This window comes from Podarcis gaigeae, assembly GCF_964106915.1.
Source record: "Podarcis gaigeae genome assembly, chromosome: 5".
NCBI lineage: Eukaryota > Metazoa > Chordata > Lepidosauria > Squamata > Lacertidae > Podarcis > Podarcis gaigeae.
Window position 1 is genome coordinate 46,808,326 of NC_139681.1, and position 24,647 is coordinate 46,832,972.

Genomic DNA, 24,647 nt, shown 5'->3' on the forward strand with positions numbered 1-24,647 from the left:
GTAAGCAGAACTATTTTTCTAACATTTCTTTATAAAGTACATGATCTTCATAATCTAAAGTACAAGTCCACAGTTTACAAATATACTGTCAAACTTTTCAGAGGAATGGCCAGTTTCATGCCAGGGTTCTGTGAAAAGGACTATCCTGTGGGTTCTCTTGAGGTATTACTGGACCAGAACCTTGGATCTGGTAGGAGTGACAAAAGTCTAATAGTGTGTTTCCCATGGAATGAATTGTTCAACCATTTCTCATTAAGTTTTCTGAGTGGTTAGAAAGGTGGTGAGTGGGTGGGTGGAGGGAGATATCCTGCTGCTCCCACCGCTAAGGATCTTGTCATCTAGGTGTCTGTGTGTGGAAAGTACAATCAACTGCAGCTTTGAAACATACAAAGAAGGCACAGAAACAGAGAGCTGTGTTTGACCCCTGTAATCTAGCAACATTCTGGGATACTACTGGTTTGTCTCCCTTAGAGTCCTGGTGTGGGAGCAGTGGACTTTGTCTATCTGTTGGGGTATTTTCCCTTCTCTTCCATCTATGCTTAACCTGCACATTTGTAAATAAACTCAAATATTACAAAACTCCAGAGGATCAGGGATGAGAAAGTGTGTGTGTGAACTCCAGAGGATCAGGGATGAGAAAGTGTGTGTGTGTGTGTGTGTGTGTGTGTGTGTGTGTGTGTGTGTGTGTTAGAAAATTGCCATCCAGCACTTCTATTCATGGAATCCTCAGCTGGATGAAAGAGCCCTCAAGGAGTGGAGAGGCACAATTGAATACAACACTAAGAAGGTTTATCCACTTTACCAGAAACTGTTGAGATGCCCTTGTTTACCAACAAATATTGTCATTTTAGACAGTTATACAAATTGACAGAATGAAAACTTTATGTGGTATGTCATTTACAAAAGGTATTCTTAACTAAATGCAGCACTGAACTACTAATATTGGATATTGCTTCAAGGAACTTGGCAGAAATTTCATAAAAATAGCTCGAGTTCTGAACATGAGACTCTTGGTAGGATTAATTTTTATTTGTATTTTGTGTTGTACTTCAGGTCCTCGTCTAACCTGAATCCATCCATCTACATACATTCGTGGCAATGTGTAAAATCTAGTAAAAAGGTAAAAAGACCAATGGAAGAATTAAGCATAATTTTTAAGCCCCCTCCTGTGCAACCAGTGGGTCTTTCAATAGTTTAATATGGCTGGATTGTGTCCAATACATTTTCCTGCTTCTGTATTTTCATGTAAAAGCAAAAATCAAGATAAAATCACAAGATTATTGAGACCCCCTTCATGCATCTTTCAAGTGATGCACATTCAATACAGATTCTTCTTTCCAACCGTCGAGGCCACAATCCCACCAACAAATAGCTGCACCTAAACTCATGGAAATGAATGAGTTTAAGCTTGCTTGACTTGGTGTTGGATTGAGTCCCAAGGTTTTAAGTGCTCACATTATTACATATGGAATTGGTCTTCTCAATTTATTTTTCAAAATGAATCCTGCGACAGTCATGACAACGACTGCCAAGACGACTGCGGCAACAATGTATGGTGCATGCGAATCATGAGGAGGGTCCGCATTTCCTTGCAGCTCTTGTTTTGCCTCTGCAAAATTAAAAAGAAAAGATGTGATGCATTATCTGCTTGAACTGTCATGGAATTGCATCATTCTAGTTCCCCAGGAGACAATGGACCGCTGACTTTTAATAAAAAAGTAAAAAATTGCACAGTAACTTTCCTGACCACACTATTGTTCTCCTCCACTGTGGAAGGACATGTGGATCCTGAATTGGCCTCCACAGCCACTTATGGACTCAGTGTTAAAGCTGTGTTCATGGAAGACAATCTTACTCGGCTCTGAGTGATTGCCAAAGAAGAATCATGGATGACTGTTGGGAGCTGAACCCTATGAGTCCACGGTGGAGGGTAGATCATACGCTAGAGGGCACAGGGTACATATGGCACAGCTATGATCATGCTGCATCTGATGGACATTAAGAAGGCATGTAATGTAACAAGGTTAGGTGAGGAAGTACTATTAGATCAGGAGAGTGCTAAAATGCATTATAAGCATTTTTTAGGGCTTTGATACAGTGCTAGCCAGGATGATGGTAATAACGATGATTCCAGCTTATACCCTGCACCCCTTTCTCAAAGCCACAGGAAACACTAATTGCTCTGCCTTAACCTCAACAACCTGAAACAGATCTAAAAGAGGGGTGGGATTTTCTGAAAATCTCAGTGACATGCTTATCCATATATATAATTTTCTAATTCCCATCTCACTCCTTAATCTCAATAAGCAGCATAATGCACAATATTATATGCATTGTTATATGCATATGCACTCTAAGACGTCTCCTAAGGTAACTAGCGCATTAAGAGATGCACACAACTATGTGTACAACTGCATAAAATAGGTATGAATTGATATTGCAGAAATATAACACAGCATAAAACTTGATACTTTTGAATGCATTATACTATATATTAATTCATATATATGAGTTTTTCAATATAATTATGCATATAAATTTAGCTTTCAAAAAAACAGTAACAAGTGATTCAGATATAAGTGGGTGCTTAATGCAGTGTTCAAATCAGATTGGAACTGCCAAATTCTGTGCATAAATCCATTTAAAATACATTCCTCCTTATCCCTACTCTAGGATGGCATTGATTTGTATTTAAAAGGCATTAAAGAATTCTATGGGAAGCAAAATTACCAGAATTTCTATTCTTAATGCCAGGCTTCTGTAGTTCAATTGGCCCAATGATAACATCCATTTTTTCCTCGTAGGAGCTTGTATCTCTCTTAGATCTAGGCAGATTCAGACAACCCTGAGAACATCGGGAAGAATAGTCATAGGCTCTGCAAACCACCAGTTTGCACTGCAGGTAAACCGATGGATATTTATACATGAAGCTAAAGGCTTTGAAGGAAAACCGAACAACATATTTGTTTGGGGAATAATAGGTCTGATATGTAGGATCATTAACACACCTGCACAAATAGAAAAAGAATAAAATTAGTTTACACTAATTCAATTTGCATCATATAGTTAATGTGGAACAATGAAGAAATAGAAGTAGCACTTTGAACAGTTCTGAAATAAAGCATACAAGTGTCACTTGAACATAGTATGAATAACAGCAATATGCCTGATTACAAGGCCATGCCTGCCATGCTTAAATTGAAGTAGGTGTCAGTGATTTCTCACTCTGAATTAAAACTGCACAAAGCATGTTGACAGAAACATTCACCATAACTGGTAACTTTTCCCCCACTTGTTCTTCATTAGTAAGCTAAGCAGAGAAGAAGCTCAAATATTTAAAATGTGAAATATGGCAACCCTATGAAAATACATAAGTAAATGATCTGTTGAGGTGGTATTGAATATATATAGTGAACTCACTTTTCTGTTCTTTACCATCCTTTTAATCTGCAAGGCTTTGCTTTCCCAAGGAAAGCAAAAACTTCTGTAATTGTAACCTTTATTATGTCAGTTGCATAACAGCTCTTCAAAACAGGTGACCAGCTCTAAGTTTCACTTTCCTGAAAGTAACCATACGCAGCAGGTGCCAAATTATCTGAATATATATTGAGTCAAAAGATACTAAAAGGAACAAGGAACATCTTGGTTCATGCAGAGGTACTATTTTGAACTAATGCACAAAATGTCACATGCATTAGAGTATTCTGAGCTTCTCATTTTAATCTCGAGGAAATTATTATAGTAATATAATTTAAATGTAGCTGTTTTAGAAGCTTGAAGGTGTCAAATCAAACCTGAGTGAGGCTTTGTGAAGAATGCAAGCTTCAGTTAGTCAATAATTTGCTATAAAACTGTATCAGTATCCTTTTGGAGCGGCTGTCAATGGCACTGGTTTGCTGTGGTTCCAGTCCTACTTGAATGGATGTTTCCAGAGGGTGATGCTTGGGGAGTGATCTTCAGCCCTCTGGAGCAGGGTTCCTCAGAGTTCAATTTTATCCCCTATGCTGTTTAACATCTACATGAAACTGCTGAGTGGGTTTGGAGTAGGTTGTTAGCGATGTGCTGATGACACACATCTCTTCTTCTCCATTGCATCTGCAGGTGAGACAGTGGATGTGCTGGACCGTTGCCTTGCCCTGGTAACGGACTGTATGAGAACCAACAAACTGAAGCTCAATACAGATAAGACGGAGGTGCTGTTCATGGTCAGTTCACTAGACTAGGTGGATGGGATGTTGCCTGTTCTTCATAGCATTACACTCCCTCAGAAGGCATGGGTACACAACTTGGGGGTACTCCTGGAGCCCTTGCTGTTGCTTGAGGCTCAGGTGGCCTCAGTGGCACAGAGTGCCTTCCTTCAGCTGCACTCCTATCTAGACAGGGACAGCCTAACTATTGTTTTCTCTGTTCTGGCAACCTCTAGGTTGGATTACTGCAATGCATTAAATGTGGAGCCATTGGAAGACCCGTCACTCAAGCTGGGCAGAGTGGAAGATAGTGGGAGGTGCGATATTGTTCTTTATTTTTGCTGTGCCAGCTGCAGACTGGTGTAGCAGAGAGGCCCAGATCAGACCCCTCTCCAATTGTTGGACCAGATTAGGATCCAGCAGCTCCACAACCTCCTGCCACCAGTCTGTCCTGTTTTGAGGACTTACATTGCTACCACAGGCAGGAACAACACCAGCAATAGGCTGTGAATACCATGTGCCATTGGTGAGCACATTAGGATAGCTCCCCTGCCTGTGGATCTCAGCAGTTCTGCATAGAGCAAGCATCCCCAAACTTGTCCCTCCAGATGTTTTGGGACTACAACTCCCATCATCCCTAGCTAACAGGACCAGTGGTCAGGGATGATGGGAATTGTAGTCCAAAAACATCTGGAGGGCCGAGTTTGGGGGATGCCTGACAAAGAGGAAAGCCTCTGCTACCTCCTAACTGCTCCATCCTTCCCAGCAGAATGGATCATGAATTAGGATGCATGTCAACTTTAGAATGGTCCCAATGATGATTTGGCTGTTTCCCTACTTTGCAGCTTCTGGCTGGAGTGAGAACATGGTTAAAATGGCATGCCTAATGAGATCTAATATTTATACCACATATATGTTTAGAAATGAAAAGCAATAAAGATTAACACAGTTAATCAGACAAACAATATATAAGGTGAAAATCCTTACCCACTCTTGATGATATCATAAGTCAAAGTTGTAAAATCATTGTAGTTGGGTGATGCTTTACATGTATCCAGAAACAGCACCAGATTTGGGTCAGAGTTATGAAGAGTAACTTGCAGATATAATTCCTGATTGAGCTCAACTTCATAAGGTGAATTGTAGACTGGATATAAGAAAGAGTCGGAGGTATAAAATGTGATGTTGACTTCGTATTGTCCATACCGAGTTTCATTGATCTCTTCTACACCATCAGCGAGATACATTGTTTCTATCCAAGTGTTTTTCAGCATCTTGCAGCTGACATGGAAGTGAAGATCCTTATCCCTTTTAATTATGTATCCTGAAGCAGCTGCCGTGATCAGGTTTGAATAAATAATGGTATCAGCATCTGCCTGTTTGAAACATCCGGAGGGGGGGGGCAGCGGTTAACATACATTTCTGAGGTAAGGATGTTGCCATAGCACTGTAGAATTTGCTGCAGCCAGTCTTAATGCTACCTTTGCGCAAAGCAACCCCACCACCAAGTTGCCTCTTCAAGATGTAGGAATACTTGTCTAAGCCAATGGTATCACTGGGGACACTACTGAATTCTCTATACAAATATTATTTGTATCAACTGTTGTTCAGAACTAAGTTGTTTCAAAATGCCAACATAGTTATCCCACAGTGAGAGCTTGAAGTGTGTCTGCTAAGTCTTACTGCTCTGAACACACAGCTAACTCATATGCCATATTGCTGTTCTTACCTTGACCCATGCAACCCCCAACACAGAACAAATTGGGGTTTCTGATGGTGCCCGAACATCCCATACTCATACTACATTTGCAGCAAGGGATCGTGTGATCTGGCTCTTTTCCATGCTGCCAATGTAACATGAACACCCAGGCTATTCAGATGCTAAAAATCAAACTAAAAATATTTTCTTATGTGACTATTTGTTGTACAAAGATCTAAGTGATGGACTCTGGGCTTTCAAATTTCAGCAGCCAAAAGTCAGTGCTCCCCACACCTCTCTCCTTCCGTTCTAAATTATTGTTGCAGCACCCTCTGCACAGCCTTCTTGGCTTGGAGCCCAGTGCAAATAAACCTGTTATGCTCCCCTAAATCCATTTCTGTGTATATACATGAATTGGACTACATGTTTCAGTTTGTTAGCATTGCCCCAGTTGAATTCCTGAAGCCCTGCTTTTTCTAAACAAGAAAGGAAGGAAGGAAGGAAGGAAGGAAGGAAGGAAGGAAGGAAGGAAGGAAGGAAGGCATATAGAAATCAAATATAAATCTCCATACGTCTCTTCTGGTCTGACAGCCATTGTACCGTATGTTGAAAATAACATAATACGGTGTGATAATAGGTGGGCAGGATGGGTCAATCAAGCGGACATCAAATGGAGAATAGCCTTCAGAGGTCAGGAAACTTCTACTTATTATAGCTTGCATATATTCTGGTCCACAAAGAAGAGCTAGCAAGGAGAGAAAGGATGTGGTATTAGTGCACTAAAATAAAACAAGACAATACATTATTATCCTTTTATGAAGGCAATGCCATCCATCTTTATTGCACTGTACAGAGTAAGACAAAGTTCCCTGACCTATACGTCCTTACATTTTTCCTATTTGCCACTTTTACTATGTAGTTTCTATCATATGCTGAAGACACACCTCTTTTCCATGGCCTTTGGCATCTGAGAATTATATATTTTAGTGCCCACTTTATTCTTATGACTGTAACAAAACAGTTAAAACACTTAAAACTAAAAATTTTAGAATGTGAGTAAGTGTATGCAGATTGTAATGTCATGGGGGGGAATGATACTGAGGGGAGTCACAATGATGTCATAATATCAATATTGTGACACACACCCCCACCGCCATAAATGTTTTTGTGTACTTGGGCTTCTGTGGGCTGTGAGAAAAGCCTAGGCTTCCTTGGCAAATGAGCATGATCTCCCTTTTCTCATCCAAAAAGCTACCCATGTATTGCTCAGCAGTAGCAGATAGCTTGATAGGGCTCTGCTGATCACCTGACCTCCAGTCATCCCATCACTGCTGCCTATCGGGAGTTAGAGAGGTATTGAAGTGGCAGCGAGGTCAGCATGATGCAAATGCACCAACAGGAGTAATAAGAATAAGAATAAGAATAATTTATTATTTATACCCCGCCCATCTGGCTGGGTTTCCCCAGCCACTCTGGGCAGCTTCCAACAAAATATTGAAATACAATAGTCTGTTAAACATTAAGAGCTTCCCTAAACTTCCAGGAGCACTGGAATGGCTCTGCCAGTGCATTTGCACTGTGCCAACCTCACCCCCTTTCACTCTGTACCCTAAACATATTTACTTTGAACTAATTCCCAATGCAATCAATACATTTTCTTTTTAAGTAAGCAAAGTAGCCTGGGGGTTGAAGTATTTGGTGTGTGGTTGTTCATTGTAAGCTATATAACAATGGCCTGAAGAGTGTTTCCAGTGGTGGACTCTGGTGGTGGGCCCACCCCACCACCGCTTCTTGCCTTCCATTCTAAGTCATTGTTATGCCACCTCCTGTGGCAACCTCTCAAGTTGGTGCCCTATGCAGGTGAGCTGGTCATGCTCCCCTAAATCTGCCTCTGCTGCTCCTGAAGCTAAGAAGAGTCTGACTTAAGCAGTGCCTAGGTACACATGTAAGCCAAGTGCAAGTTATGGATTCCAAACGTAAAAAGATGGAGTTGGTTTTTTTAGTGACAGCAGGAAAAAACCAATACAATACCAAGAAAATTACTGATTTTTTAACTAAATTGAATGACAACAATCTGGTAAAAGAAAAATGTATTGCAAAATTGCACTTACTTGTATTATGATTTGCTGGGATGGTGTAATAGTTTGCAAAAAACCCTCTGTTTGTGATACTATGATCACTATGAAATCTAACTGTCAACATGTTGAAGGTTGATGTAAAGGTTTGGTAATAGCCAGAGCAAATCTTCCCAAGCAAAGGAGAGTTATGGAGCGTTCCATCATAGATTTCGATATAATCACAGGGGCAGCTCTGTGTATTACATGATTCTAGTCTAGAAAGCAAACAAGAATGTGATTTTTTACAGCAATGTTCACTGATCATGATGAATTAGTCTCTACACTTGCAATTCCTTTAAGCTACTATCACATAACAGACTTTATTTTGGTGTGTTAAGTTGCTCAGATACTAGACAAACGATAGGAGACAAAAGAAATAGAAAACCAAGCAGGATTTTATTTGTTAAGCCATGACACATCACAGTTCAGACGTGGAACACAACGCCCTTGAATATGTTAAGTAGGAAGAAAAGAGTGCATCTGAGTACATTTCATTTTCATTTTGAGACCTTGAATTATGGGCAATGTTAGAGCTTTACTTACTGAAGTGTTTGGAAAGTAAGTGATACACGAGAATTGCTTCCTACTTGGATTTCCCATACACAGTCGGCATTGTTTGGGTAGTTGGATGGAAAAAACGGACTTTGAAATGACCCAGATGAATGTGCGAGGAAACCACCGCAAGAATAATCTGTTGAGGGAGCTAAGAAATAAAACACAGAACACATTTTGTTACAGACATATGGGATATAAGTAGTTAAATTCTAGAAAATATTATAAACTTGCTATGATCAATTGCTTCTTACACCCAGAACCCAATGTTCCTTACTGAGAAAGCCACATGTTGCAATCAGGGTTGACTTTTATTTCAGCCCTGCTTAATATTCTGAAGTAGTTGCTTGGTTACTGCATCACCTTAACCCATAGTTAAGCTTAGCTATGGTTTATTAGTGAATGTGCAGTCACTTGTGCACACTCCTAAAATCATGGCCACTTCACTCCTCCCCTGCTTCTGGTGCAGCTGCCCTGGTAGGAGCTAAGCCATGATCTACCTTAGTATTGGGTCCAAACCTGGACTCATGGTTTCCCACCCACCACCTCCTTCAAAACCATGAGTAGTAAGCCAGGAACAAAACTTACTTGCTGCTCATGGTTTGTTTGGAGAGAAACAAAGCACAAACCTGAGTTTGGGTTCAGCAGAGCATTTTATTGTGTATTCAGTCCTAGTGTTGACGATGAAGATTTAGACATCCTATACGTTGACTTATCTAGCAGTGCCATCTTAAAGAGAGAAGGGCGGATTCTCTGAATGGACACGTGGCCACTAGGATGCTCAATCCAGTGAAAGGGATACACCCAGTAATGACAGCAGGATGGCTTAGTGCCACTCACTTGACCTCCAGTTGTTTGTGGGTCGAGGACCCCAACCCGCATAGTAATGAATAAGAGACCAGGACACAAGTATTTTAGGTTAGTGGGCTGAAAAAGGCCACAACTTTTATTGATTACAGCATGAAGCGGTATTGGCTTAGGCATTGGATCAAACAACCTAAATATGACCCCACCCATGCAGCAGGGGTCATTTGGAGGTTAACCACCAGTGGGAGGAGCCTGTTGATGCAAATACAACTGAAAGCTCCCCCTGATCTCACCGGGGGTTGTGCCATGGCCCTAGCCACCAGTAGGGCATCGGACAGGATCCACGACCACCAGATTCCTTTAACAGAATACCCAAAATGGGGCGGGGTAGGTGATGGCCACACCTCGCCCACCAACACACAACACATATTCCAATGCCTAACTGCCAAAACCGAAAAAGTTGTGATGATTTGCTATGAGGTAGGCGAAAAACCAAGAGCCTGGTGCCAATTTAGCCAAATGGATAAAAACTCCTACCAGGCCCCCTGGACAACCAGGGTGACCAACCAAAGTCCATAGCAAGGTCAAGAGCATAAACCTAGCCTAGAGGGCGGGTGGGTGATCTGACGTCTTCCAGGGGCAGAATGAGGTATGGAGGCGGCCGCAGCCACTTGAATGCGGCTAAACCCAGCCTCTGGGCCAACCCTATTGGCTGGCTCAACCCTATTGAGAGGCAGCGCAGCAGCTAGGAGATAACGCAGGGGGCCGAACATGCCCCCCTGCCGATGCAGGAACGGTTCCCGCTCACTACACCTCCCCTCTGGGAGGAGGAGAGACTTTGTATCACTACTGTTTGCTAGAAGGTGGAAGGGGAGCGGCAAGGTCAACACACTGCAAACTCACTGGCACGAAAACTGAACATGGTACCTCAGGTTAAGTACTTGATTTGTTCCAGAGGTCCATTCTTAACCTGAAACTGTTCTTAACCTGAAGCACCACATTAGCTAATGGGGCCTCCCGCTGCTGCTGCACTGCCGGAGCATGATTTCTGTTCTCATCCTGAAGCAAAGTTCTTAACCCGAGGTAATATTTCTGGGTTAGCGGAGCCTGTAACCTGAAGCGTATGTAACCTGAAACGTATGTAACCCGAGGTACCACTGTACTGGATTTGCATCAACCTTGCCACTACCTCATTCCTTCTCCTCTAACATCCCAGTAAGCAGCACCAACACAACCAGCTGGTGGTAAGTTGAGCAGTACTTGTCTACCCCACTGTCTGTTGCTGGTGACATCCACATGCGCAAAGGAATATTATTGCAGAAATGTCCGCCTCTGTGCAAAGGAAATGGGGAGATCTTTTGTACATGACCTTGTATCAGGTGTTAAAATTTGTGGCTACTAGGTTTTATTCTCTCCCTATATATGTTTCATTTTGTTTCAAGTTCACTGTTATGTTAGCCTTGTAGCTAAGAAACCCTGAAAGAGAGGCTGAGTTAACTCATTTTTACTCCTCCTCAAAGCAATAAACAACAGCCACCGTACCACATGACTTTATATATCTGTTTTGAAAGTGAACAGCATGACAGTATTCTGCAAGTCCTGTTTTGTTAGACCAGGCACAGGCAAACTTGGCCCTCCAGGTGTTTTTGGGACTACAACTCCCATCATCCCTGACCACTGGTCCTGTTAGCTAGGAATCATGGGTGTTGTAGTCCCAAAACATCTGGAGGGCCGAGTTTGCCTATGCCTGTGTTAGACCATGTGATAATGCAGATACTGCTAATGAAGCTGAAGTAAAAGTGATCATAAAAAGGCAATGTAAAAAAAAAAAAATGAAGTAAAGAAATCTAGAGCTTACTTGTCCTTGGCCACCATGGAGGAGTTGGTCTCTCTGAAGATCAAGAGGGAAGAGGAGAGAGAGAGAACAATTTAAACAATTGACTCAAGCTTTTGACTTTCAGGCATCTCTTGTTTTGTGCCAACAGGCCTTTGCAGCTGTTTGGTTTTACATTGATTATTTGCATTTTTGGTATTTTTTGAAAAATACGTTTTAACAGTGAACACCACCTTGATATGGTAGTACAGGAATACTTTTATAACTATAAATAAATACATAAAGTAAGTCCCAGAAAAATAGCCAAGGCTGAGTTACATTTATGCTCCTCATGTTAATACTCCTTGATCTTGTGGGTACATTTTGCAGCTTTAAAAATTAATTTGAAATGCAGCTTACAAAACACAAGAAGAAGCTTGAATATATTGCTCCATCTCCTGTATTTGTTTAAAGTGACCAGATATAAACCTCTTCAAGCTTTTGCAAATAGGAAGAATGTTTACCTTCAAAGTCATTCTTTCCATTATTGGAAGCAGTGGCAGGATCTGCCTAAAGTACCTCATTCATAAGGATTAGAATCCATTGCCATTGAAAGACCTGTTCTATTAAGAAATGTCTAAATATTTTCTCCCCCACTGCCAATGCCATTAATAATGTGGAGACTAATGGGTCCAAGTTCCAGAAAGGCAAATATAAATTAGCTATAAGGAAATCAGTACAATGCTCGGTCTAAGGTTGGACAATGGAATGAAATGTATAGAAAATGGAAAGGAAATGCAGAATTTGAACAGGGATCTCCCCGCCTCACATTACCAAGCAGCTCATAACACTGTATAAATGATACACTTTATGATACCATTCATCAAAACTGTCAAACAGTTCTAACTACTTTCTGGTGTCTACCTGCATCTTTATGTGCTGTGAAAGAGAGATTGTAAATTAATTATTATTAGCAGCTCATGTGAGAAAAGGCAGAAGAAGCATTTTCCACACCTGCTAATTTAGCAGATGTAGATGTATTTTGCCTATAGAAGAAAAATGCTTTTCCCTTTGGCTGTCTAGATATGGCATATAGGCTTTATGCTGCCTCCCCCTCCGATATATCATCTCGTTCTATCATACTGCATATGTGAATTCAATCATTGTGAATTAATTCATTCCATCAGAATGCATTTCAAATGATGAACAAACAGTAGTTTCTAGGGGGGGGACCTGCTTTTTTAATACATGATGGCTACACATCACAACAGACTCTGCCTAAGAATTATTATTTTAAAAGAAAGGAAAATGCCTTTCCTATGCTGGATCTCAGTGCTCGGATAAGGGTGGGGAGGTAGGGGGCACCTTTGAAATTGACAAGCCCCACCCCCTGACCATCAAATCCCACTTCCCATCAAGGAGTAGCCATGGTGGTCAGACACAGAAGCTAAGGAGAGCAATTCCCCTCTGCCCATGCCCTCCTCTGAAAGTTTTGTAAGTACTTGTTTGATTTTGTGCCAGGTGAATTGAGGACACCTCTTCAGTCAACTAAAGATTTTTAAATATTTTAATACACTAAAAGGAAATCAGCCCTGAGTGCTCACTGGAAAGACAGATTGTGAAGCTGAGGCTCCAATACTTTGGCCACCTCATGAGAAGAGAAGACTCCCTGGAAAAGACCCTGATGTTGGGAAAGATTGAGGGCACAAGAAGAAGGGGGTGATAGAGGACAAGATAGTTGGACAGTGTTCTCGAAGCTACGAATATGAGTTTGACCAAACTGCGGGAGGCAGTGGAAGACAGGAGTGCCTGGTGTGCTCTGGTCCATGGGGTCACAAAGAGTCGGACACAACTAAACAACTAAACAACAACACTGCTACGAAATTTTTGCTGCAGTTATTCACTACAAGGAAATGTTTATTAAATGAATCATTTACCTGTTGTAAGGTGAGCACCTGAAAAATAAAAGGGTAGAGAGACCTTAGAATGTTTCCCAAATGTGTTAATGATTTGATCAGTATAATTATTTGTGATATCAGTATTCATTGGAACAAATGTATAATTAAATATCTTTCTGATCAGTGGTCATTGGGTAAAGGAAAAGAAGAGAGCTAAATCAAGTCACTTCTCCTCTGCCTGCCAACAGCTCAACAAGAATTCACCTTTTAAAAACAAACCAAGAAACAAAATCGAGATACGTGCCTACAATTCTTGGAATAGGCAAGAGATGTGGCATGAAATTCTCTGTTCAGCTAGGGATGGCAGAAGGGGAAGCATTTCCTCACTGGAAGAGGAGACAGTTAACCCCATGAGCCCCAGGAATAAACGAATGGGAAAGGTATTAGACAGAAAACAAAACCAGAAACGTAAGGGTCATAGGTTCAGGATATTCTGCAGAAGCCGGAAGCATTCCCCAGAAGAGTCAATTGAATTGTAAGACTAGGACGCTCAGCTAATTGTGTTGCAATAAATCTTCAAGCTAATTACAACTTGCGTGCTGTGTTATCAAGACAGCACCCTGGGCTCCTGACATATACTTCCAGTTCCTTGGAAGTGGTAAATGAGAGTTATATTCTCTTTTAAAGACTCAGTAATTCATTGGAAATAGTAGACCAGAATTACATCAAAAGTCAGAATAATGTTTCATTAAAGATTGCAGATCATAGTTTGCAGCTATTTTTCCTGCTGTAGAAGCCCAATACTTTTGTTTTCATTGATAGCACCTTGGGAGATCAACAGTTTGGCTTGCTGCTGAATAATCAATGTTACTATTAGTTATAGTTAGGGAGGATTGAATTATTGGAGAATCCAAAAAATTTTTTAAAGTGTATATCCTGCTTAACCTAGATGCTCAAACTGATTAAAATATGCTAATATAAAACAATATGCATGACAAAATCAGAAGTCACCTGAACAGATGACACCAGCATCCTCATTGTGACGACAGTTGTGGGACCCCCAGCCTCTGTTAGAGCATTCCCAAAGGTGGCGTTCATTTCCATTACAATAAACATCATCCAGAAGAATGGGTCCAGAGCCTTCACCGAAATATGCCGCTACTGGGGCTGACACAGCCTGTCCACATCCAAGTTGTCTGCACACCACACCTGCGTCCACCAGGTTCCATGAATCATCGCAAACAGTTCCCCACATTCCATTGTAAGAACCAATTTCGACACGGCCCTCGCAGCCATGACGTCCATTCACCAGTCGGAGATCTGGGATAGGGACACCAAAAGCATGTGAATCAGTCATTTTTGGTAACAGATACTGCAGAATTCGAGTCTCAGCAAGAGCCTGCTAAAGTCTGGGATTTATAAAATTCCCTAATACAGTCAAACCTCAGTTCCCAAATGGCTCCATTTTGGAACGTTTCGGCTCCCAAATGCTGAAAACCCAGAAGTAAATGCTCCAGTTTTTGAACATTTTTCAGAGGCCGAACATCCGATGCGGCTTCTGCTTGAGTGCAGAAGCCGCACCTCAGTTGTTGAACAGTTGTTGAACAATCAGAAGCCGCACCTCAGTTGTTGAACATTTCAGAAGCTGAACAGGCTTCCGGAATGGATTGTGTTCAACAACGGAGGTTTGACTGTATGTCTAGTATTTTCTGTACATTTTCACCTCTTTCAAGTCATTCACCACAACTGGAAAGAAGGTACTGGAGAATGAATGTGCTAAGGGCTATGAAAAATACATGTTGGGTGGGTGTCGTGAATGAGTTCTGCTTCACTAACTGACACCAGCCTTTCAAAGAAAATTTGCCAGCATTTTGAAAGAAAAAGCAGAAAAAAATGATATAGTTAGGAAAATAGCTGAATAAGAAGCTGTAAGGGTTGGAGGAATTCCAGTGAAGTAAAGGCAGGTTGCACAACAGCAGTGGTGTGGTATGGAAGCAAAAAGAGACACACACGGAGAAGTAGAGGGAAACTAGCGGTTTTAAATAACGGTAGAAGTTCTGCTATTAAGGCTTTTCTTCAGCTTAATAGTGGCACCAGAGGGGGGAGAATTTCCATCAGAATTGTGGGAGGATGAGGCAGAAGTATCTGTGCGCACTGACGGGGAGCAGAGCAAGGAGGGTGATGTGAGGAAGACACACCAGGGCAGGCATGCACCCTTCCAATCAGCCTAATTGGTCTGATTGGAAGGGCACATGCCTGATGCATCCTCCTGATGTCCTGCCACAATGGACTGGCAGGGTGGTATGAGGAACAAAATGCACCCTGGGAAAAACTGTGCCCAGGGCAATGGCAACCCTTGCTACGCCTGGGGTGAGCAAAGATGTATAATTTTTCACTACATGCATTCCCCCATGTGCTGCTCAGCTGGTTAAAAGGAGGCTGGACTTCAGGGGGGGAAAGAGCTCCTTTGGAAGAAGGGTGGGATATATATTTAATAAAGAGTAATAATAAATCATGTTTATCTGAAGCCCCCTCTTCAGCTGGGTGTTTAGCTGAGCAGTGGGGCGGGTGTATGTTGTGTGCATAGAAGATTAGGTAGTGGGTTAGAAGAGAGCAGATTACATGCTTCTGAACAAGAGACAGAGGAAAAAATGGGACAATGCATACTTGACTAAAAAATGTGCATGTAGCTCAAATCAAGTGCAAACTACCATTGAGATATGTAGATGACCAGAGAATGTACAAAATTGAGCCAAGATTTGCACATTCTCAAAGTCTTGTTGGGGGTTGTGTATATTGATCAGGAAATGTGCACAATCCCCTCTTCTTGGAAGGATTTTGTGTACATTCAGCATGGGACCTGATGAATGTACACAATGACAAACTATTACTCCATTTAGTAATTCAACTTGAGTTCAATTTAATACACACACACACACACACTCACCGTATCCCGCATAAACAGAAGAGTAGTTAGCAATAAAACCACGATTTGTCACGCTACTGTCACTGCGAAACACCACGGTGAGAACATTTGATGTAGAAAAAAATGTTCGTTGGGTGCCATTACAAAATCTTCCTAGGGAACGTGAGTAGATATATCCATCATAGATCTCAATATAATCAAAGGGGCATTCTGCCCTGGAATAAAAACAAGAAACCTGCATGAACATACGGCTCAACATATAAACTTAGTATATCAATTAACTATGGCAGAGATTCAGTATGCCACCGAACCATACAAGATCAATTCAGTGTCTTCAGACTGAGGACTCTCCTCTGACAGCTCCTTGAATACAGGGCTGTTCTCTGTAAGGCAGGGTACATGAATACTCAACAGATATGTTCATCGTCATGCTTCCCAATTATAATAGTAAACATATATGATGAAGTGAGCACAGGAAAGTCCACATTTAAATGAGCTGCAGTTTTATAGCACTATTTAGTTCTCCTCGTACTTACTCAATACTTGCAATTCTGAGGTTTATACGTGAGCCATTCCAAGTATTTATTGTCCATATACAGTTTGCATTGTTTGGATAAAGTGCTGGATAAAAGGGACTACTGAATGATCCTGATCCATATGGAAGGTGAGAACCACAACTATAATTTCCTGTGAAATAAAAGACAATGTAATCAAATGTGTGAAGGTATCTATGCTACACACATAATAATCAAACTGCCCCTGCCTGCCCTGAACCCATTTGTAAATGATATCGGTTTCTCTCTTTTACAGAGGCATGGAAACCCTGTTACCTCTGCAGCTACACACCACTCTTTTAAAGCACATTTAAAGCATCCCCCAAGAATCATATGAACTATCATTTCTCTCCCTCAGAGCTATAATTCCTAGCAAACTTAACAAACTACAGTTCCCAGGATTATTTAAAGGGATCGTATGTGGCCTTTCTGTGATAGAACATCCCTTCAGAATGATACGATGCCACAATGTAGTGGCACTCTCAGGGACATTATTTGGGCAAAATATTGCTGTCTCCACAGACTGACCATAGAAACAGTGATCTTTCCCCCCAAGAATTCTCCCAGGAATGATGCTGTTCTGTCCAAAGCAATGCAATCAGAATGTTCAGAGAACCCAAGTCACTACTTTAAGTAGCAGAAAGACTTCCCTCCTGCTAAAAGCCACTTTGTAATAAGGTAAAAGAACCACACAGAGACATATATGAGCATGCGCACACACACACATATGAAAAATATTAGAACTGATTGAGATATCAGAAGGTGTTCATATTTCTAAGAAATCACCTTTGTCCATCCACCAGCCTATTTTTTTTAAAAAATTGAACTCATAGCCCGATGCATCTCAGATGTGTAAAACAACAGATTTACGGGCGGGGGGGAATTATTGTGTTGAGACTTGGGCTTTTGAAAGGCTTGAGGAGAAAAGACATAACTGATTGACAGAGCCCAATACAGTGGTACCTAGGTTTACGAACTTAATCTGTTCTGGAAGTCTGTTCTTAAACCGAAACCGTTCTTAAACCGAGGAGCGCTTTCCCTAATAAGGCCTCCCACCGCTGGTGCCCTTCCACTGTTCGGCTTCTGGTAAAGTTCGCAAACCGGGACACTACTTTCGGTTTTGTGGAGTTTGTAAACCGAATCGTTCATAAACAGGACTGTTCTTAAACTGAGGTACCACTGTAATGCCTTTCCATATTTTTTGCTAAACTGACTTAGCAACCTCAAGAGGGCACTCCAAGCCAGAGCATGCAGAGCTCCAGATGTTGCTGCACTACAGGTCCTATCAGCCCCAGGCAGCATGCAAATGGCCAGGAGTGTTGGGAGTCACAGTCCAATAACATCTGGAATATCAAAAGTTCCCCATCTCGAATTTAAGAGTTCATGGTTGCATATGTTTGAATGATAGATGCAACATCTGAATCTCTGAAACAACAATATGGACCCCTTTTTTAGAATGAGCTGGTGAATAAATCTCTGGTTTATTTGGAATTGTAGCAGATTTATTTATGTTTTAAATGAAAATGAAAAATTAATTACTGCTATTACTTTTTCTGTTGTGGAACCTTATACATGGGGGTGCCTTATACATGGAAAAATACAGTATCTTTTCAAAATGAGAGCAAGAGCATCAAGTGATACGGACAACCATCCTAATTGTGATCCAGGATCACCATTCAGCATGCCGGAGAACTGCACTGACAGTTCTGCATGACATAGTGCTGTAAACAGTGATTTTCAACTCTAACAAATATGAAAGCTCAGGAAAGAGAAAGGTTTCTATGTATTGGTGAGGAGACTAGACTCTCTGGATTTCTGGAGATCATATTATAAAGTTGCTTTGTTCTCCTAGCAATGCTAGGAGTTGTTTCTTTTTGTTTCCCAATGTATTTCTTATTAATAAAAAAAATTATGTGGCCCGAGCAAATTTTTATTCTGAAAGTTGTGGTGTAGAGAAAATTTTTTGAGAACTACTGAGGTAACATTTAGAAAGAGACAGAAAGAGCATAATTTGCACTTACTGCAAATTGCCTTCAGCTGGAGTATAAAGTTTATGATATCCATTTGCAAACACAACATATAAGTTAAAGATATCTTTTTCTAATACTAATATGTACATTTAATAATATTCAGCAGAGAGAGAAAGAGGGAGGGAGTTGTTGAGAACAGAGAAACTGGTCGGGGAAGGCAAATGTCAGAGAAAAACAGATGGGGGGGATAGAGTTCAGGAGAATGATATATACAATATAGCAAAACAGTCAGAAGGGTTGTGTTTTCCAGACTTCTGCAGTCGCATAACTTCTGCTGCTGGCTATGGCAATGCTTCACACTCCTCCCTACCATTACTGAAAACAGTGTTTGGACTACATTGCCTGCCTGGATAATTTAAAAGCACACTGGGGGAATTTTGGTGATTGGATCACTCTGGTGAAAGGGCACTTTGCAAAAAGACACACCAAAATGAACACTGTGCAGACAGTAAAAAAAGGTAGGTAAAAGACAAAGGAACCCTGGACGGTTAAGTCCAGTCAAAGGCGACTTTGGGATAGTGGTGCTCATCTCCACTTTCAGGCCGAGGGAGCTGGTGTTTGTCCACAGACAGCCTTCTGGGTCATGTGGCCATCATGACTAAGCCGCTTCTGGCACAACGGAACACCATGACAGAAACCAGAGCGCACTGTTTACCTTCCTGCCACAGCGGTACCTATTTATCTACTTGCACTGGTGTGCTTTCGAACTGCTAGGTTGGGAGGAGCTGGGACCGAGCAACGGGAGCTCACTTCATCACGGGGATTTGAACCACCAATCTTCTGATCGACAAGCCTAAGAGGCTCAGTGGTTTAGACCACAGCACCACCTGAGTAAAAAAGGTAAATGTAAAGGACCCCTAGACGGTAACGTCCAGTCAAAGGCAACTATGGAGTTGTGGCACTCATCTCGCTTTTCAGACAGCTTTCCGGGTCATGTGGCCAGCATGACTAAACCACTCTACCCATGTAAAGGCAATAGAAAACATACCCAGCTTAGTGGGTAATCCCTAGATACTCCATTCCCACTCACCAAACACTCAGGTCTCTCTCTCTCTCTCCCCCCCCCCCCCCCCGGTAATGATATCTCAGTCTGGACAAGAAACAAGTCATATAATAACTGTTTCCAGTTCTTTTCCACAGGAGTGAAACTAGGCTTTATTTCATCCGGATCAAAGACCCAGTTTGGCACACACACACCATGCACATTTACACACACACATGCATGCGTGCACACACAAAGCCTCAATGACAGCCCTCTGGAGGCTTCACCCAGGGCAAAAAACCTGGCTAGTCCACCCTAGTCATGGCTCTATAAGGGGTGTGTATATTGGTAAGTATTGTCTTCCTGATTGCATTAACTATCATCAACATTATCTATAGTACTGCAACAAAGACATTAGAGGAACCAATAATTGGGGGGGGGGTTCAGACACAATGATTGAAAGAGCATTAAGCTTACAACTGTCTCTTGCTTTCAATTGTAACTACTCAGCATTTGGCACAGAAATGATCTTTCACAGAGGGTGTCCATTACGGATTACTGTCCCCTCTATCTCTTCAAAGACAACCAAGCAATAATCCAGCAAATGCACAGGCTAAGATATGCCAACTCTCATTGCAAGGTGGATGACAAGTAAGACTTGCTGCTAGACCAGTGGTGGCCAGTGAGAATCCAGCTCTTCCACTGTGGGGTTGCCCAAAATTCCCTTCCCCATGCATCTGCAGCTTGCAAGAGGGCATGACAGACTGAACTACAACAGTGCTCACCTTTCAAATGCAACAAGAGGAAGAGTTGTGTCTGTTATGAGATCTTGCACAAGATGGAAACTTGGCAGCCCCTGTCTTTATAAAGCTGTCAGAATTCCCACCACTTTGGAGGCCATACACAAAGCTGTTACTCCAGTTGTGATAGTTAGCAGAAACCCTCACCTCTCTGTTACTCACCTCAGCTGCTTCAAGAGTCATACATATTGGTAGAGAAGCTGGGATGTTCCACCCCGCATGGCTTGAGCCTTACCATCAGAGAACTGGAGAGAACAATAAGGTCCTCAACAGCTCACAACTGTCCTACTCCTCATTACTGCTAGTATGATAATAAATCAAGCATTGGAAGTGCAGGAATGAACAGTGGAATGTCTTATACAGAAATAACCAGAACGTGCTGACAAACAAATGAGCATGCAGCCAGAAGTTATGTGGGATAGGGTTGCCATATTTCAAAAAGTAAAATTCCTGACACACACTCCCCCCCCCCCCAAGTTGTTGAAGACCCTAAAATTGTTGAACATTTTTTTTTTTAGGAAACCACCAAAATTATTGAGCTTCTTTTGGGAACAGAAACATTTTTCCAATTCAGCAAAATTCCCCCCAGATGCCATTTTTAAACCCCCAAACCAAGATATGTCAGGAATTTTCCTGACGTATAGCAAGCCTTGGTGGGATGAAGGGATTGGGCAAAATTACATGAATCTCGACATATGTGAGAGCCAAACACTTTCCTAAATGAAATTATAGGTTCATGCTCCACATCCTCTGACTGGTTAGGCCAATGCGCTGTGTGATATGCGGCCATGTGATGCGACTCCTGTATCTACTGGGATCCACATCCATTGTTTGAATCTGGGATTTCATGTGTGCTATATCTGTGCTGTTGTACAGGGCTTTAGCAACATATGATATTCTCTAAGTGCAAGATTATGTGGCTGGATATTATGGACTTGAAAGAAAGGCTGGGGGCACGCTGATGGATTCCAAATTTGGAACAATTATGTACAATTAATTCGAACCGGCATTATGAACAGGATAAATTCCAAAGCAAGCAGTTCTGCACTTCAGCAACATAGGCAATTGATTCAAATAGGACTTAAGCTTGTTGCATTTCAGGAGGGAAGAAGAGGCATGCCATGCATGATTCAATTATCCTGCTTTTGTGCTACATGCAAGAAACAAGATCAGAAAATACCTGCACAGGTGACACTTGCATCTTCACTGTGGCCACAGTTATGAACATGCCACCCTAGGCTACGGCAGTCCCACAGGTTAGACTCATTTCCTCTACAGTTCACATCATCAAGGAGAATAGGTCCTGAGCCTTGGCCAAAATAGGCTTTTCTTGGGGCTGAAATGGCTTCTCCACATCCAAGCTGCCAGCACACAACCTGGGCATCGGCTATGTCCCAGTAATCACCACAAACTGTTCCCCATTCTCCTTTGTAATAGAGTTCAACGCGTCCCTCACAGCTGTATGATCCATTCACCAGTCTTAAGGACACGTCTTCGAAAGACAACAGGAAACAACTTGGTAAAGAGCAGCCTGTTTCCTGTTTCTTAAACAGCAGCCAGTTTACATACCTATAGATACCTCTCTATGGTGTGTTCATACCTTACATTTAAAGCATGAGGTTTCTCTCAGAGAATCCTGAGAATGTAGTTTACTCCTTACAGAGCTCCCAGGATTCTTTGGGGCAAAACATGTGCTTTTAATGTACCATGTGCCTATAAATAAATATATGTAGCCACATGAGAGACCTTGTCTCTTCCAGAGTTTTATACATAATATATTCAATAACATGTGGGTGTACAACAGTTTATTTCTATACAAGAAAAAGCATAGTAACAAGATTTGCAATATATATTGTACAACATTTGGAACAAACTTGATCTCTGGTAACTCTGGAAGAAGACAGCATATGCAAATGAGATTTAGTGGCTAAGTTCAAAATGGGGGGGGGGGAATTAAATTTTTGGTCAATGTATTGCTCTTTGGCAATTGAAAGTTCTTTAGATAAAGTACTTAAATGAACAAACAAAATCTGGACTGAGACTCAAGTAATTTATACACACAGAACACATGAGAGAGAACTGTGTATCTTGCCACAAGTTTGTTTCTACCTTTCTCTGCAGAAGAGTCAACTGCCAAATAGATAAACCATTGAGTAGTTTAAATTGCTTCTTCCCTGTTTAACCATGGGAGAAAGAAAATTAAATAATGGAGTTCCCATGCACACATCAATATTTTTTAGGATGGCCCTGAATTACAATTTGGGATACAACAATGCAAACATAGCCTATTTAATTCAGTTGCAGGTATGGACTTGAAAAATTGCACTAAAGTAAAGCAGCATGGTCCTGAATTATGTTCTCTTTGGTGAGATCTTACCTTGTGGAATAGAAAAATAAATAGCCAAAAATCCAGTGCTTTGAGAACTAGTGTCACTTGAAAACACAACAGACAATGTATTTGACTTAGAAATATATGATTGGTGCTCCCAAATGCAAATTCTTCCTAGCAAAGGAGCTACATACGCTGGCCCATCATAGATTTCAACATAATCATAAGAGCAGTGATTACGTGGCTCCAGTCTGTGGATATAAAGTTAGAAACCACTGAGTAGGGTGATATTTCGCTTGTAACTATAAAACACAAAAAGTTAAAATCCACACGAAATTGGGACTTGTAGACCCAGGTCAGCAAATTTTGGCACACTATTTGTTATGTATTCACACTTATGGAGTGAGCCTTTTTTTAAGGTCTGAGCCAAGTCTTTAGAATACAAGTAAATGATTTAATATTGGGTCCACACACAACTTGGCAAGCTCAGAAATAGCATATAGATTATTGTTAACATGCAAAGCCAATTTGACAACAAGCAGAAAGGCAGGCATGCAGACAAAATCATTTTTAAAGATCACACAGGGCAACACAATCCTAAAAATACTGCCACTTACTTAAGATACTCAAAGATGAGATTTATGTAGGAATAACCTTCAGCATGGATTTCCCAAACACAGTGTGCATTATTTGGGTATACAACAGGATAATTTGGACTAGTGAGTTTCCCAGATGGCTCATAGAGATGACCACCACAAACAGAGGCCACTAAGAGTGCAACAAAAAAGTGAAATCATATTTCTGAACAGACTGCCATATAGTTACAGATACTTCTCACTGGGTTTGGGTTATGTCCAACTAAGACATAGAACTCAAAACAGAACAACTGGGTCATACTCATAAATCAATGAATTTAGTTTTAACTACCTTTAGTCCATTGATTTCAGTGGGTCTACCAACAGTGGTCAGCAGGGTGGAGTGGCCTGGATTTCCTGACTTCCTGTCAGGAATCATTGATTCACATCACTGTGGTTTACTGGAAGGAGTGAGGCCACGGCAAAGTTGATGAAGAGCAAACACAGTGGCAGTAGTGCTGGATTAGCTCTACCACTGTGCTTGCACCACATCCATCCCACTGCCATCTCACCACTCCTGGTAAGCCATAGTGACAAGGGGTCAAGTGAACACGGCTAACCCATCAACAACTACTGGGGTCTACTCTCAGAATGATACATTTCAATGACTTTTAAAAGTCACATTGAAGGAACAGAAGCTAAGTTCTCTTACAAATAAATAAGCTAATTGAGCCAGAACAACTAAGATATTGCTTTTTATCACATTTATTTCAAAAGATATAAATGAACTCCCAGCCTTCAGATAGCTTACTCATGAAAAGTTCTACCCACACCAGTGGGTCAACTCTGTTATAGATTTGAGGCTTGCCACAATAAGCCCTACTGAAGATCTGTTCAAAGTGAGAGGACTGCTAGACCAATCTGGTGGGACCACCGATGCCAGCAACCACTAACATCAATGAAATGTTAGCATAATAAAGATTTCTACAACCCACCCAACCAAAATAATGGTACTACTACAATTAATATAGTATAACACCAACATACATTTCTCTAGCCTCCAGGGCAACACCACTGACACCCAATCAAGCAGAGGAGGAAGCAGATTGTGACGTGCCCCTTTGCCTACCCTTAACATGGCAAAAGTCCCCTTTGCCATTCTACCTACAACAGTACACAACCTGGTTAATACAAATATACCACAGTACCTTTGTTTGTTTTACCTACTTACAGGCCAATCCCAACCCCCTGATCCACTGACTGGAAAGAGTTAGGATGGAGTAGAGATGCCTCCCCATTAGTTGAGAAGAACTCTGCCAGCAAAGGAACAGGTAGAGATGCCACCTGGTGGTTCTTTCAGCTACAGTAGCACAGAGGT

General features: G+C 41.4%; 1 protein-coding gene across 1 annotated transcript; it reads right to left on the bottom strand.

The window, feature by feature from the left end:
• Positions 1–639: 639 nt before the first annotated feature.
• On the bottom strand, positions 640–24,428 carry LOC310844510 (scavenger receptor cysteine-rich domain-containing protein DMBT1-like; the record flags this gene model as incomplete). Its single annotated transcript, XM_083738612.1, has 14 exons — positions 640–1,609; positions 2,731–3,008; positions 5,175–5,563; positions 6,459–6,631; positions 7,998–8,218; positions 8,547–8,706; positions 13,113–13,130; positions 14,085–14,393; positions 16,021–16,214; positions 16,536–16,686; positions 21,546–21,857; positions 22,743–22,945; positions 23,312–23,462; positions 24,317–24,428. 14 exons carry the CDS (start codon positions 24,426–24,428, stop codon positions 1,452–1,454), a joined length of 2,829 nt encoding a protein of 942 aa, XP_083594738.1. The 3' UTR covers positions 640–1,451.
• Positions 24,429–24,647: the final 219 nt, after the last annotated feature.